At 39.3% G+C, this 17,790-nt stretch overlaps 1 protein-coding gene across 13 annotated transcripts in view; it reads right to left on the reverse strand.

The window, feature by feature from the left end:
- The window catches only part of LOC135496908 (rap1 GTPase-activating protein 1-like), a 99,848-nt gene that overhangs the window by 18,818 nt on the left and 63,240 nt on the right, over nucleotides 1–17,790 (reverse strand). For 12 of the 13 annotated variants that reach the window (XM_064786480.1, XM_064786479.1, XM_064786481.1 and 9 more), the window contains one exon: nucleotides 1,239–1,317. In XM_064786480.1, coding sequence (XP_064642550.1) covers nucleotides 1,239–1,317 — 79 coding nt within the window. Of the gene's footprint in view, nucleotides 1–1,238; nucleotides 1,318–1,715; nucleotides 1,942–17,790 lie in introns of those variants that run through there. The other variant, XM_064786492.1, reaches the window with a different exon arrangement.

The raw sequence follows: 17,790 nt of genomic DNA on the forward strand, positions 1-17,790 counted from the left end.
ATGTCACATAAAAATAATCAAAGGAAATTAGCAAAACCAACATTTCATTTTACCCTTGTGGTATAAGTTTGTTCTTTGAGCTGAATCTTTGAATAACCTTTGATATAGCGCAATACAAAGATTGAACACAAATTGAAATGTATAATTAGAAACAGAAAATAATTATATACGTCATGTTTTTTGGGACTCAAATTTGATTCGCCTCTAACAGGATGCAGTTCCAAAGATGTTATTTGAAACTTTGACAATGTTTCTTTGGAGAAGTACCCAGTGTAAAAAACTCATGTCTATAGTGCATCTCAATTTAACATGTCTAAAGGGAGACTATAGGCAGGACGAGGTAGTCAAGATAAAATTACACTAAGTCGCCAATAGGGGTCTCTCCTATCTCACAGGACATCAGAACTAGTCAGGCTTGTACGAGGAGTATATCAATCACTGAATCAAGCACAACCATGTCCAGGAACTGTGCATATCATGTACCAGAGAAGCACCAGTTTGACCCCCTAGCTCCTGCTGGTAGATTCTCAAAAGGTGGTTCTCACCAAATTCAAACAACACCCCTAACAACATCAAGACCATCTCTTAAAGGGTTTTGTAAATGCCAGACCAAGACTAACGACTCCTTGCCTGTGCGGTCAAGTGAGACTTGGTGTCTATCATGTTTCAAGTAAAGAGAGACGAAACTGCAAATTCAAACCACACTCTTAATCACACCCTAGACAATCATCTAAAGGGTCGTTTATAGTGGTCAATGCTGGACCTATTCATTCAAACAAATGATCACCAGAGAGTCATTTGTGGCCTGACCTTGTCTTCATTACACCAGACTGATGGTTATTCACATTGGCCAAGATTATTGTCCAATTTCTCGCGCTCATTTGTTTCATTTCCATGGCGACCATAAAAGTGGTGATGTCTGTCGATATTGGGAGATCATGTCGATTTCCGTAGATATTGTCCATTTTAGAGGAGGAATAAGGATAAAAGAGCCGTAAAATGCCACCATTTAGATTTGTGATGTCTTACAAGATGACTCATATTGCATCTGGTCAACAAGTCTTGTGTTTGAGAGATTTGGCCCCCCCCCTTTCACGTCCCTGCCTAAGAAAGGATAATGGGAATAGGAGTGGAAAGGCTAAGCCTGACTGCAATAAGGAAAAAAATGTTGCAGCCGGTGGACAGGTCATATATTCTTCACAACTGATTAACTAAACCTTTCTAAAATGCTGACATACCTTTTCTCCGTCTGTCTCATCAGGGGATGGTGGTGGGAGGTGCGCCTCACAAAATAATTGGCTGTCCATTTTCTGTTTTCTGAAACGACAAGTACGACACGAATTCATTAATAATTCAAACACCGAGTGTGGGAAGTAATTTCTATCAATATAAAGCTGAGGGCGAGGAAATTTGTGGAATGAAAAGACAAAGATGTAATTACCACCTGAAAATGAGAACTTGGAGTTTGGCCATGTCTGCTCAATCGAAAACCGTGAAATTATCGTGACGCTAAAATTTGACGAATTCGCTCATTTTACCTTGGTGACAGACTTAATATTGTGTTTGCTGTCAAAATTTAAATTATGGTGAAGAGTTGAAGTTTTCAAGCTTTTTAAATTCACATTTACTGGTGCAAGCACAAAAAATTGAGAATCATGTTCACTTCATGTACCATACTGTCGTCACCCTCTTCTTTCAATGGGTTAAGAACTTACCCCCATTTCATGACAAACTCAGAATCACGCTACTGGCCACACAACAAGAGAATCCAAACGAATCCAACTCAACAAATGTCTTGAATATTGATTGGATCAAAACCGATGAGTTAATTAACTCTGCAATGCTGTCACCCCTCTCAAAAATCCGACAAGCTATTTAACTCTGCAGTGCTATTCCTTCCTTTCAGAAAGATGAATACACGAATAACTGCTGACATCAGAAGTAACTTGTATGTGCGACTTTCAATGAAAAATATGCTTTCAGCAACAAATTATCAATTACATGTACATTGCCCAGAATGAGTCAAAACAAGGACAAAATCAACCTCGCAGTCGTGAACATGTCCATTCCGTTTTAACCTTGTTGGACATTATTATACATTTCATATGGGAATGCCGTATAAATGCACACAAGGTTTATTGGTCAACAACGATGAAATCAAGTTTGCTGCTATTCCATGCAGAGTTGGACCACTCACTGTACATTTTACAACACAAACTCACATAAATGTACATCGAATTTTCATCCAATGCACATGAAACTGACAGTAGTACTTCCAGCAGAAAAACCGCTACAGGAATTCCAGAAATCTGCTGCCCGATTTGTAAAAACGGTGGCATAATTGACGCTTGGCTTGCAATGGAGCCATGTGACCCCGGAACTAAAGAATCGAGGTCAACCAGTGATGTCCTGTTGTTTTTAAATTCTAAGTAACTTCTATTTCATTGAGGAAATAAACAATCAGCTGGTTTCGTGATAGAATGAAATCATCGCCATATAAATAAAATATCCAAATCAAGCCATAACTCATCAAAATAACAAACATATTTGGAACTACATGTTTAAAGAATGGTGTTATTCAGGTTCTGGTTAAATAACCCACCATTCACAATTAGAACCACACTCATCCTGCCTTGGAGGAGGAATACACCCTGGAGAAAATCACCTCGAAGTGCAGAGCAAACGCTGAAAAAGAAAGTTTAACAAGGGAATAACATCATTTTTTTAGGTCACTACTCCTTCAGTCCTGCTCAGTATGTCTACTTGTAACTTTGGAGATGACAGATTTTCTGGTAGCAACAATTTTTAAAGGTATTGACATATTTACAAGTAAAATGGCTGGTAGTTCTTACTCTATCACAAAAAGCCCTTTGTTTATAATAAAAACAACAGTGCATTCATCTCTTCCTTCAAATTGTTGATCATAATTCAAATACAGAACACTTCTGTGACCAAAATATTTATTATCATTTTTGGAGTTTGTTTAGTGACTTCAGTACACAATTTACCAAATTTTCTTTTTGAACCAAATTTTTTTAAAGGTTTTGTTCGGCCTACACCAATTTTATGATGAGATATTGTCAAACATATCAAAGCATTCAACAGGTTGGCATAAGTGTATTGCAAACTCCAAAACCTTTGCGAGGATATTTGGAAAAGCGAAAACAGATTAATTTTATTTTCAAATGTGTTCTACAATACGCAAATGCATCTACGTAATATCTATTTGAGCCATTTTTTCACAAAAATCACTTTCTCACAATTATTAATGGACTATAAAGCCATCTGTCATCTTAGTGCAGTTTATTACCCTCAACAAGATAAACCCATAACAGTTTTCAAAAAAAAAATAAATCAGCCAATATTTTATACTGGATGATGATTTTCTAGCATGAAGTACACTAATGACTTCGTGGGACGGAAATTTTATTTTCACGTCAATTTCTAATGTAACTAGAAAGCCATCTATTCTATATTTGTGAAAGAGCGGGTGACTCAGTTAGACAGCATAGCTTTAACAATCATGGTTAAAGGTATTGCCCACTTCAAAGAATTCCTCTAAGCCAATGTTCCACACAGAACGGTAAGCCGATTAGTATTTTATAATTGTTTTCCAAAGGGTCGGTTTTTCGTAATCCTACCTTCACTGTGATTTTCAGAGAATTATAATCCCTTTCGCATTACAATTCAAAACTTGAAAATCAAGGCTCTGTAGAATTGATATCAAATGATGGTGATAGAGAATGTTGTTGACAACGTCATCATTTCAATGGCTATTGGATCGGAATTCATCACTCAAGAATATGTGGCTTAGCCAATCTGCCACGAAAGAGACAGATTTGCGTTAGAGAAGAGACAGCTTTTAGTGGCGGAAGAACCAGATAACAATAAACGTTGAAGTTGCAAGCATTTAATTTCCTGCTTTGAACAGAATGGATGAAAAATAGCTTCTGGTCGAAAGGCTGCGGTGTTGATATTAAAGTGAGGGCATGCTGTAGATAAGGGGGAGGTGCCCCATGAAAGAAGTGATGTTGGTGGTCATATATTTACATTCTGCATCAGTTATGTTAGTGCTGGGCAGTGTTAGATTGCGATGTTGGTGATCACATCTTTCAGGAGTCGCTGTGGTGGCTGGGACTCTCGACTAGCGGTAAAGAGATCCCTGGTTCAATCAACACTGTCGGTGTGAGACTGCTGGCAGGTCTCTTTGTCTGACATGCTTCTCTGCAGCCATGTAGCGCTGGGGTTAAACATGTGCAAGTGTGAAGTCGGATGATAACCAATATCGTACAAAATGTAGGCCTACTTGATATCAGACTATAAACCCAAAACTTTTAACTTTAACTTTTACCAATATTTTTATCAGACTTCTGCAGGCTCAGAATCCAATGTAAAAGAATTAAAATGAGAGTGTATTTTACAGTTTGTTCATTTCAAAACAACATCTTGGCCAATAACCTAGACAGCTAACCCTGAACCTTACTTTTTTATGACCTTTGCAGTAAGCGGATATGACAGTGCCAGAAAAGCTTCTCTGGAAATGTTTTATTTTGAGCCTTTATTTTCACCAGAGGTTAATGCGTTCAGAGAATCACACCTAACACATGTTTAAGTAACACTCATCTCTCTTTTAACTAAACGTATGGATGAAACCCCCCTTTTAGCAAGAAAATTTTTTCATATGAATATAAGGTTAACCCTTGGTGGGAGCCTTTTTGAGAAAAGTTAACAACAAATGACCCCTTCTTCCAGCCGGTAATGCTTGTTCTTAAGGCTTCTGACTTTGGAAACTATTTTGGGTCTGGGAATGCTGGAAAAGGGGTATTTTCTCAATTTGTTTACCAAAACTACACAAACACCATTTTCAGGGAAAGATAGGAACTGAAACCATTTCACTGATCGATCCAAATTTTGAGCTATTCTGACTTTGCCAAGTCTTTAGGGGGTTGGGGTGCTGGAAAGGATGTATTTTTTTGCAATTTCGTTACATTTGTGAAGAACTATAGACTGTGTGGTTCTTGCTCTAAAAAGGTTTACTTAGCTGCCCATTAAAAGCTAAACATGAAATGGATACCTTATTTTAAAGGAAGACAAAAAGTGATCATAAGCAAATTTCGCCTACCCAATTCTCACATCAGACAAAAATAAATGGTTCTGAAGCGAGAAAGACTCTTATACTGCCATTAGTACAGGATGTGCGAGACTACCTCAGTTTCCGTTTTGAGCGACGCACTCTGATCAATTTCAGCTTCAAAGGTCTTGAAAATTGCTGGTGATGACCATAATTGAATATGCACGACTTGACGAGAAGGATGTATTGCATGCTTCAGGCAAAAAGGAGAATAACACCATAAATTTCGCAAAATCTGCTTGAAAGGACTCGCCTGTTATTGATAGAGATAGAGAGGCTCTGGGCCATCAGTAATTGGTATCAATATATGTCTGCATCATGGACTGTACTTTCCATGGGTAAAATGCTTACAATGCACAGTTCAAGTTAAATTGGAAAGTAAATGTGTTAAGATTAAACAGACCCATTGGGTAGATCATTTCACTTGGATTTTATAAGAATTACTTCGACGTTTCAACAAGTAAACTATATAAATATGAACACTCAATTTTGGTGAAATTTAAGTTTAATTGAACTGTCTGAGATGGTTTTCAAGACTTTCAGAGAGGAAGATATCGAATTGGACCACTTTGAGTCAATTTCCCAACTCCAAATCAGACAACCAAATTTGTGTGTTCCTGCATCTTCATTCGCATCATCCTGTATATATAACTCCAAGTGAAAAACAGAACTTTGCATAAGATTTCAAAGTGTGATCTTAACGAGACAACTTGGAAATGAGATAAGTTTGTTTTTCATTCGAAAAGTTAGCTTCCAGCATGACTTCGCCATACATGATATTGAAAAGTCATTGAACTGCAATAAACAAGGCACTAAATGGGGTGTAACCATAAACTGGCCTGAAATTCAAATGACACGTCCAAAACTGCCTCACAACACTAACGAAAATCAATATCATTATAGACCTGTCCAGCATTTTTGTGACAGTGCATAGTGACATGGTGACAAACATTGACGATTTCTAGAAAACCACGGCCAGCAATCTTTCTGATTCAACAACCATCTCCAAGAATAACTCATAGCTCTTTTGAAGTTGATTGGACGACCTTACATTGTCACATCGATGGCTACGCTGTTCATTTATGAGCTTTTTACCAAACTTGTAGCTCAACGAGCACCGTTTGATGATGCAGTAGCACTCAAAAACACGGAGAGATTTCCACAGCCACGTCAATTCTGTTCATGAACCGTGAGGACCAACTTGAGCAATTTCATGCCTCAGCAACGATATTACATCACCGGTGATGGGAATGGATGGTTACAGCACAGGTGATTGAATTGATGAGTTGGTTTCAATATAAAAGTGATAGAAATCTTAGTGAATTACGATATAGAAGTGTACATGGTCATCAAGGCCAGGTGCTTGAAATGGAATCAATTTCTCGCTTCAAAGATATTTTTACGCACTTTGTGCTTTTTCTACATGAAATAACGAGATTCTGTCCATTAAGAAATGAATTTTCGAAGTGATATTTTACAGCTTTGAAATTTGTTGATCATTGCAAGATGCAATACATGTAGTTCAATGATAGCTTAGCGCAACAGGCAAATTGCATCAGCCACAACATGCGGACGTTGTCAGGAAAACGACAATAACCGATCACCTGCGTGCTACAAACTATTTTCCTCCCATCACAACAAGATTGCACGCCAGCTCGGGCGCCCGCTGATTGATTGGGCAGTGTTGCCAGCATTAGCCGACATTAGCGGACACCTGGGCAGGTCACATTCGTTTATTTTCATCATGTGATGGAAGTGAATCCCCATCAAGGGGTGATAATGGCGTGGCATCCGATTGAAGATAGGATAAAGAGACAAGCAGAGATCAGCGATGAATTGATGAAAGCAAGTCGAGGCCATGTTTCTATAATAGATAATTTACTTTTTGTGATTTTTTTGTCACTCCGATTTTTACTTAACCCTGGATAAGTTACCTTTTGAGCCTGTAGGTCAATTCCTCTTCAATGCTCTTTGCCTGTAACATGTGTAAGTCAAAGTGTCTTCAATGCCCCTACACCCAATGCCTGTTGATCAAAACATCTTCTGCACTCCTACACAACTTCATCACATAGCCTGTAGGTCAAAACGTCTTCAAGGCAATTGATCAAACACAACTACAGACTTGTGGCAAGTAAATATATACTTGCTTATGAGAAAAACCGGTTACCGGGTGATTTATCATCATGATTGATATGCTGTTTAGTCATTATCGATTTTACCCCGAGATCGAGCGGTGATTGCTGGGACGTGATATTGTGATACATGACTTATTGCAGGGGGTGGTCACAAATGTCCAGGAATGGTGTTTTTGGGGATGTGGGATTGAGTCAATAATCATAGTTGGAATTTGAGATAAATACCGTCATTTAGGTAGGATTTGGGATAAGTAACACACCCCCCAGAAACTGTCCCTATAAAAAAAACTGGCAATACAAATGCACAACTGCAGCTGAAGCAGAGAACATGAGGTGCACAGAAAATTTAATTCAGAACCAGATTATTTGTATCCTCGTCACAATGCTAATAGCACCAAACGGAACACAAGCACATTTTTCTCGCGATACGCCATTCCCATTATACCAGTCCCTGCAGCGTTTCCAAATAGGGAACGTGATTTTTTATGGATGTTATGGCCACTTTATGCTTCCACAAAATGACGACATTTGCGTATTTCCTCCGGCGATGGTTCATGCTGAGTAGTGATGCACAGCCTTTGCTACCAATTACTGCATCATGCCAACATTTGTTTATCGGACCATGAAAGGTACAAGATGCTGTTTTGTTTAAAGGCACGAATCACCTTGAGAATACTGTAAATCCTAGCTTCTACATTTAAAACATCGCCCAGTTTTACATTAGTCCAGTATTATATAGGTTCAGTTTTGCATTAGTCCAGTATTATATAGGTCCAGTTTTGCATTAGTCCAGTTTTAAGCCTTGTAATGATATATGCTTACTCTATTAGCTCACAGAAAATGTCGAAGCTTTCACACATTATCCGATGTGCTTTCATCAGTGTTGCACATGCACAGTTTCAAGAGCTTGTTCCATATTGGGTGATATGAATAAAGACTAGCAAAAGCATTTGCTAGTCTTTATTCATATCACCCATTGGGGCACAACACTGAAAAAGCCTTGGGACTATGGAGGCAGTCATATTTTGTAGGAACGGGCCATACACCCTCAAAAGGCATGTATTTACTCTTTGGCAGAGGGTACCCACTGCCATTTAGTAACTAAATTGCACATCATCAACAAAGCAACCATCTTGATCACCAAGGTTTTTGCATCTTATGGATTTTTATAATACCCTGGCTCTGTTTGAAAGGGATATAACACCATGAGGTTCAGGATGCAAAGCAACACGACCTCGACAATATAAAGGAAAACCACCCTCTAAAGTGCACAGGACCTAAAGCCTCTGACGTTCACCGACCCCCCCCCCCCTCCCAAGGCAAAGAAAGATAACCATCACTCTTCCTACCTCCCCCGGCTTCTTGATCAAAACAATAAATTGATTGATGTCGCAAAACTAATTTAATTTCTGCAATCATCGCTGGCATAATAGGTTAGGAATCATTTTCTGTAACGTGGATAGATTGGCTGATGTAGACTGATGGAGAGGGAATTGGTAGAAGAAATAGACGAATATCAGGAGCATGTGAGTGGGCACAGCGACATTCACTGTGCACCAGGAAGTTTCCATAGGCCAAAAGGTTGAGGAGGAATGGCCTTTTTGGGATGGCAGGATGGACAAAAATTTTTCAAGACCTTTGGGGAAGAGGGGGTACAGTCGCAAAAATGTTTATCTTAGCGGTTTTATCATTGAAAAATGCACCCATTCATAGAAATAAATGAAAGCAAAATCTGTAAAAGTAAATTTACGCAATCATGATGGGCTGCAAAAATAAAAGGGTTTACACTTAAGGCGATTCTTCCGTGACACAGGTTTTTTTCATAACTAAAATCTCACTCATGTAACCAATACAATGGCTTCCGCATCGTGCATACAATCAGGAAACCGGTATTAGATATCCTGTGAATTACAACATTGATTACCGGTGGGGACTAGACGCGGTATCATATTTTACCATCACAATGACAGGATGAAGGACGATCTTATCCGGTGGATATTATTATCAACGCCATGCTCGCAATATTTTATGATCTCCCGTCATCGCTGCTTTTATAGGGACAGTTCCAGGACCAATTAACAAGAAAGTTTCCCGATATGGGCAACAATTAGGACTATAATCATGTGTATCATTTGTCTAAAGATGACCATCTCAACTCTTTTGGGTAAATGATGCATATTCAAAAACATTTTCTGAAAGAAGTCCCAATACAGAGGGTTAACAGTTTCATTCCATATTCAGACAGATCATCCGTTTTGGCATCCCCAACACTATCCCACGTGTCAAACATCTGTTCCGCGTTAACTCAAGGATATGATTGGCCAATAATATGCCGCTGTTCTCAACCGATCAATATCCTCCCGATAGAAACTTTCTGTGCGACGTCAATAAAAACGATGACCTTTGCTCTCCAACATGTGTTCCTGGAGACTCTTACAACCAATAGATCTGGCGGTGAGAGTTTGTCAATCATATATTGGGCGATACTTATTCATGTTTTTATTATGTAGTTGGCAAGTTATCACAGTTATTACATGCCAATAAAGGGATAGTGATGTCTAGGGCCGAACAGGTGGCATGGCATTACGAGGCACACCAGATCTAGCATGTCTAGACTCGAATCGCCTGAACATTTTTTCAAAATGAAAGTGGTGGCAAGGGGTGAAATGCACTCAATCTACCCCTCATTTTCACCAGCCACAAAAGAGTTCATCGGGCTGTTGGCCATAACTGGTATATATCTTTACCACAGTGATACAGATATTAGTCGACAGGTCAATGTAGTCTACAGAAGTGGAGCTATGTCAACACTATTGCTTCGCTCTTGTAAGACCTTTGCGTCCGCCAATTTTTCCGCTAAGACAAGAAGACAAACAAAGTCCTCCGGTGTCACCCGAGACTGACTCAAGGGTACCGCCATTGTTAACACTGCAACCCACTCACTATTGTTTTCACAGAAAGTCAGATGAGACTAAACCTATTTGGCAATAGTGACATTATTGGTAAGATGATGCTTGGTCGTTGACATGACAGAAGAGTCCGTGTGATGTATAATTAGTAAAACAACTTTATCTCCACAGTATTTCTGGCTAATGCATACCTCTACAATCTTTCCTCACAATATATCAAGTGATTAGTCGCTCATGATCATATTTTTCCTTTTATTTATGGCTATGTAAGCCTTATTAATTCCTAGTTGGTGGTGATATTTCATTGTTGACCTTCAAGAACTCCCTTAGCCTATAATATCCTTCCTCATCCCCAGTATACCAGGCAACAACATTGTGTGTCTTTCGCCAAAAAAAGCACACTATGGCAGCGATCATTCGAACCAATTGTGGAAGAAGACACGTTTGCTGTACGTGATGCAGAAACTGGTTAGGTTCGTTATCACTCAAGCTAGCAAATTAGTGCAGCATCTTAACAGAACCAGGTCCTTCGATATGGTGCCTTTCGATTGTAGTTTTAGCAGTTTTAAGGTAAAAGTGATCAGGCTGATTCCCCTTTGGTCACTATTGAGTCAAATATTTGTGACCTGTCATGGCAAAACCTGGCAAATCTTCAAACAAACTTGACAGGTCGAGAAGGGCTGCTAGTTCATTTCACTGTTGTCTGTCTGTTGTAAAATGTGTGTACATCAACTTTTTCCATTATTTTCTGGTGTCATTTAGGCTTATCTTCTGTGCGTCTGGTTTTGCGGTGACATATCACATGTGGTTGCTTACATCCGTTCAATGTCATAATGGTGCCTTGCATCCCCCGTAAGTGAGATTGTCCCCTCCACTGAAAACTTTCACAGAACAGTCTTAGTGATGCCTGATTCACTCTACATCTCATACATTGTATCAAACACAAAAAGCTTCCTTAATGTTCATCAAAAGTGGAAAGAATAAAGAGCTTCCTAATATCCCACTGCACACGTACAAAAATAGTGCCCTCTCCTCTAAAAGAAACAACTGAGAGTGTAAGTACTGTCATAAAATAAATGGTCTAGATTAGTGGTACACATACAGAATATTAATGGTATAATCATGCACTCACTGAGATTGCTAAATGACATCTTATGGCCAGGATTACGCTAATGATAGCCATGCTAATAGAGCAAAGCATGATTTTGGGTTTACCAAGGGCTTTTTCTATGAAAGCAGGCAAAACCAAAGAATTTAACCCTTTCGCCAAGTGTTCACTGCCAACTGCGAACGAGTGCCAACTGTGACCCTGGTCATTTTGGGCAAAGGACGAGACTACATCATTGGCTTGCTGTTTAGATTGCAAGGAAGAGCATGAAGGAATCCATTGATAGAACTGCAGTACTCTTACTTTTTTTCTTGAATTTCGAGAAAATTGACTTTGAGGACGCAAATAATCGAATTCGTTGTTAATTTGGACTTCTTCTTGCAATATTCTTGACTCCAGAACGATGACCCTCTCCAGTGTCCAGTGTATAGTATCTTGGGTATTTGAATACTTGCTTAATTGACCATCCTTTAGTTTGTTTGATGCCCCTGATTACTGGTGAAGATAAATTTGATTTGCTCTGTAAACGATGCTGGCAGTGCAAAATGATGCTGACAGAGCAAATTGACCATTGGTGTTGTGGCTACCTCAGGGGAATCACAAATCGGCTCACCTCCCATCTGTTACTCTATTCTTATGGCAGTACATGGTCCAGTAAAGTTGGCTCTTCTTTCTGGAGATCTCGTGACAAATTTTTATAGATAAATAAATGATGTACACTATATGATTGGTGCAAACAAATCTTTATGTCTTCATAAATGAGTGGTCTTGTACAGATGTTGCAATCCTTCGAGCATTGTGGTTCCCTGGTTGCGTTCCTCGGGACGGAAAAAAGCCGAGGCACCTGATGTAACCGACAGTCACCCTCTAGGAACTACATCAGTATAGGTGCAACTCGATAGGTTTAGGGGTGTGACTGACGCCATCTTGAGGAACATTTTTTGAAATTGAGCAGTTTACGTCCCTGAGCGAAAATTCATTTTTCAAACATCATCTTGAATTTCCCAAATTTTTTCGGAAAATAGCCCATATTTGGAAAACCTGGCTATGCTAATCCTCCTTTAAAAATTTCACTGCTCTATTTCAAAAGATTAACTCGGTTGAATTGGGATCATAATGCAACAGCATAATCGGATTAAAATGAAAGCTCTTAATGCATATTTTTTCAATCAAGGCACTAATTAGCAATGCATTATCTCTATCTTCTGGTAGACTTGATTAGATTCAGACTTTGAGCAGATTTCATGTGGTACTAATTGGAATAATTTTAGTGGCTTTCAAGCGAAATGTATTTCTGTAAATGTCACAGCATCGTAGGGTAGCGCTGGATGTTGAGGGATAATATTCTAAAGAACATTGGTTGAAATGCAGTTTCACTCTCTATGTGAAACACCTTACACTTTTCTGGTTGCAGCCATAAGCGCTTTTGATTTGGTATATAATACCAAGCAGTCAAAGTCATATTGAAAGAAAGATGTTAGTGAAGACCCTCAATTCGCAAAAAAATGAATATTTCACAACAACTCTTTTATATTTTAGTGGAAACGCCAAAGGAACGTCTCCCATTATGAGTAGGTACCCACACAACTCAATATATACATTTGCAAACCGTCTTAAAGGTTTGTGATCCGTACTTCGTTGCAAGAATCCAAATCTCATCAGCGTCCGGCTGTACATAATCCACATGGAACCTTGGCAACTTTATTGCCTCCTTTGTTGTGAAGAGCCACATAAACAACGCTCCAGGTGATAGCGCACCGGACATCATGGGATTTTTTCCTTGTCAGTCCAATCAAGAAGGTGACGGAATGGCGTTAAACCCATGTTGACATTCAGGGTGCCTCGGAAGATTGGTCATAACAAAGACATAACGTGCAGAAGATGACTGTGTTTTTCATCAGACTAATAAAGTTGTGCGGGAGAACAGAAGAAGGTGAAGAGCATATTTAACACTTGAATCATGTGTGAATGGTTATCTTGCCACAATAAAGGTAAGTTTTAGTTTTTTTCATTGCTCATATCATTGTTGCGGAAGATTAGTAAGTGTGGAGAATCAGACACTCCCGTTTTCCTTGATTTTCAAGGACGCCATGCGGTTTTTCTTCATCATAAACTAAATGAATTTTGTTACTGCCAAGCAATCCCCCCCCCCCCCCCCCCCCCCCCGATAACTATTGATCTTCTTATCCAACACGCGATCGGGTAATCGCACCAACCACTCAAAGTCACTACCGATACTTTTTCCGATAGTTCTTGCATCCGGCTAACATCCCCGGAGTGATGTATCTAAATATAGATATGTGTGAATGCACACTGGAATTAACATCTTTATTGCCATTCTTACATGTCTTGTGCTTCTTTTATTCAGCAGGAACCCTGTTTATTCTCGTTGGTGGATTTCTGAGGGATGAGAGCTCGGAAGGATGTGTATGTATCACAATTTGATGACACAGGCATTGTGAAGTGAATCTGGGTACAACAATTGGGAGTGGCACCAGTGACTTAAGACACTGACACTGACACAATACTGGCATCCAGCTGCTATCCCCCCCCCCCCTCGCCATGCTATCTAGTAATCACACCAACCATTCAAAGTCACTACCAATACTACTACTTTCCGATAGTTCTTGCATCCGGCTAACATCCCCGGAGTGATATATATCTAAATTTACTTATGTTGGAATGCCCACTGGAATTGACAGCTATTGCCTTTCTTATTTCTCTTTTATTCAGTGGGTATCTGAGCTGTATATTCTTGATGGTGGATTTCTCAAGGAGAAGGAGTTTTGAAAGATGTACGTTACAAATCAGAAATCAGAATTTTTCAAATCATGCAAATCATTTTGCTCTCATATGGTCAAATTATGATTTTTTTATTCTTAAAAATCTTCTTGAAACATCGTCTTCAAGAAAGCTGCAGCGGTGAAAAAAAGGTCAAAATTGACAAAACTTCTTTAACATGTTTAAACAAGACACATTCTTACCACTTTTTCCAATTTTTTATACTCAACTTCATTGAAGAAATACATACTTTTTAACAAGCACAGGTCAAGGTAAGCCAATACAGTCAGTCAGGTAACAAATAACTAATGCAGTAAGTTTTTGCCCTCATCGCTAACCAATATTTTACCACTCATGTTATTTTCAACAAAAAGCTATTGTGAAGAAGCATCAGCCAATATCTCTTTTGCAGAGGAGCGACGAGACCACACAGCTAATATTGAACGCCAGTCACTCCTCTCTTCTTTTCCCGCCGAGGGTACAGATCCAATTTCCCGCAGTATTCATGAGGCGATGAACCGAAACACGCTGTCCATACACCAATTGTATTTCCGAGGATGTGACCTTTTTAGAGTGTGCATCTGTGAGGTGAAACATCTAACCACACATGAAAGTGTAACATAATTTTCGAAGTATACGATGGAACACAACACAATATTGGAAAAATCCCCACACGATGTTATAACATGTGTTCTTGGTTTGATGAACTGTAGCAAAGGGATTTTAACAAGCTACTTGGGAAAATCATCATGATTTGAAGAATTGGTGAAATTGCTTTTGTCTACTCTGAGGGTTTCTTTTATTAGAGTTACGACATGAAAAATGAGAGTTGCAAGTTGGGATCTATCGTGGGAAGAATAAGAAGAGAGTATCAAGATTTGTGGTACAGACTGACTGATCGCCTAACACTAGCATGGGATGTCCATGCTCTTGAAGCTATCACTTTACTGTTTCTGTAAATACGGAAATATTAAAGGCCATTTTATTCCACTGTTTTGTAAAATTGCAACTTTTTAACTTTTAAATTTATGTTTGCGTCAATGACTCTAGTCCTCGGCACTTTCAATGACCCAGGCAGGATGGAGACTATTGTTGCATGCAATGTCAACATCTGTTGAGACGAAAAACACTTGTTTGTGGCACACTTGACATCCTGTATAAATTCTAGCATTTCCGTTGTGTAGACAGATATACAAATTTCTGTATATTCTGAAACTTATACAAGTTTCAGCAAAGTCGTATGCATAGTACCCGCACAATAGCATTGTGTACAACTGAATTTCTATTTTCCTGGACCACCAATAATTACAAACGGCGTGCCCCTTTAAACTATACCCCACTACCATGGCATCGATCATAAGCTGGCAGATTGTGGGCCTGATCACCAAGTAAATACTTAATCCCAGGCTCACAGAATATCATGTTTACCTTACAAACAATGCTAGGCTAGCAACAGGCAGTCAGTAAATGAGAATGGTGATAGGTCAAACCTTATTATTCACAAAAGTGAGCGCTTCTCAGTTGAACTTATCTTACATCAGCTGCAGAATTGATGGCCGCAAAATGCAGCAACTTTCTATGGCAGTCAATTTTGAATTAACAGCCACCTTGTATTTTCACTGAACTTCTATAGCTGCCTAGAAAGTTTACAAGTTTGGTTGCAAGATGACAAAACGCACAAAAATTTTAACAATGCATTTTTTTCAGCCATATTGCATTTGAGGCCATCTTGGATTTTGCCACAAAAACCGGACATTCTCTTTTTGTATTGTCGTATATGTACATCACTACATTTATCTTGATCTCCAACATAGAACGCCCTTGGCAAATTATGTGACATTGACTGACAACTCTGGAGGCAACCCAAATCTGTGGCCGAATAATCCACAAAGGCACGGGATTATCCATCACAAAGCGACAGCAATCCCATTATCTGTACGTCCGCGACCAACGTAAGCCAGCAGAAAATTATATTTCGTAATGCTGAAGGGTAGTCGTTGTCTTCAAAGCAACGGTTCATTGAGGTACGCTGATGACGCCGACTCATTAGGCATCGCCCGATATTTTTGTGTCGTAATTATCACACTCGGTGCGCAAACGCTATTTTTAGAGGTCAGGCAGCTGGATCAAAGTATCAAGATATCTTTTGTTTTGCAGGCTGTGTCTACTGTAGTGGAGCGTTTTTTGATGCATTAACTCATTCAGGCCGACATGAGCACAGACAAATCATTTTTGCTATATGAGGCAAGACGACCATTGAATTTTTAAGCAATTTAGCAGTTAATTTGACAATATCAACTGCCATATCTGGATATGATATTCTGGACAGTTGAACGAGTAACTGATCAAATTTGGAGAGGTAGTTGACCCTGCATGGAAAAATGGAAATGCCTGGGTCATACGGTTACGAAATGTGCACCCATGTTGACGGATACAGGGACAGATGCCATTCTGAATAGTCTTTCCCAGCTCTGCTGACTTTCATCAAGTTTTATCATGCTGGCATATGTAATACTACAGTGCAGCAATATTGACTTAAATTTTCAGCGAGCCACTTGGTAACAGAAATTCACAACGGATCCTGCCTTTAACTATGGGTGAGCATATTCATCAGAAAGAGGCTTTGACATTTGCGAAAATTTCATCAATGACGGGTGTCGTTATCCTGACAACTCGTTTAATGCGCGGCGTAGCATGACGTTCATTATGATGCCTGCAAAAATGAATTGGCTTATTTGGAATGGTTTTATTAAGTGCCGATGTGATTACCTTGGTGTACAGCGGAATTTGCATTTGCAACCTGCGACTAAGTATGCAATGAGTATGGTATATTTCACACAGCATATGAAATGCTATAATGTGACTCAGACTGCAGGTACTTAAATCTAAGAAGACATGGAATTTACTGAAAACAAAATCACAAAAATATTTTTTGAGAAATATTTGCAAATCGTAATTTGTAACTGTTTACAGAGAGAACGTGGCTGGCGTACCTATAATAAATAACGGAAACTGCCGCACACACCAAATCCAACAGTACCATTTCAAGTCACAGCTTATTGTTTTAAAGAGCTGATAATGTCATAGTTACATTGATGCTCAACTAAACACAATATTTTGATATGGTGTTTCGCCGTCGCCAAGGCTAAAGGTTATAAGCTCGAAAATGCAATATATTGCAAAATCATGTAAATGCCAAGCAGTTAGAATCATTAGCTCTACCAGTTCTACAAGTAATCATAGTTGAGGAACATGCAATGTGATGTGGGAGAAAACCTACGTCAAGGAGGCAGAGTGAGAAACCATGTGAGGATGCTAAACTTTCAATGTAACAATGAAGATAGTGATGATGCAGATGTGCAGGTTTAGGCCAGATGAATACTGCTTCTCTAATTAGCTGCTGATGAAGGCGGAAACGAACATCTTGAACTTTACCACCAATCAATGCCAGCGTTTCGAACAACCTCATGTGCTCTGTTTAGCACACTGCTACCGCCGACACTAATCGCAATCAGACCAGCCCTGTTTTTTCAGCAGCCTACGTTTTCTCTGAGACAACAGACTGTACCTTCCCATCTTTTTTTCTGATTGCTTGTTCCTGCGTATTTTCTCCTTCGCCTCCTGATTCTGATCACGAGACACACAACAGAAGAATTAGCCAGGTTGGCGACCTTCCGGATTTTACTGCGTATTCCTGGAAAATCAGACCCCGCAGTTCCACCTGGA

The sequence above is a fragment of the Lineus longissimus genome, chromosome 12 (assembly GCF_910592395.1).
Source record: "Lineus longissimus chromosome 12, tnLinLong1.2, whole genome shotgun sequence".
NCBI lineage: Eukaryota > Metazoa > Nemertea > Pilidiophora > Heteronemertea > Lineidae > Lineus > Lineus longissimus.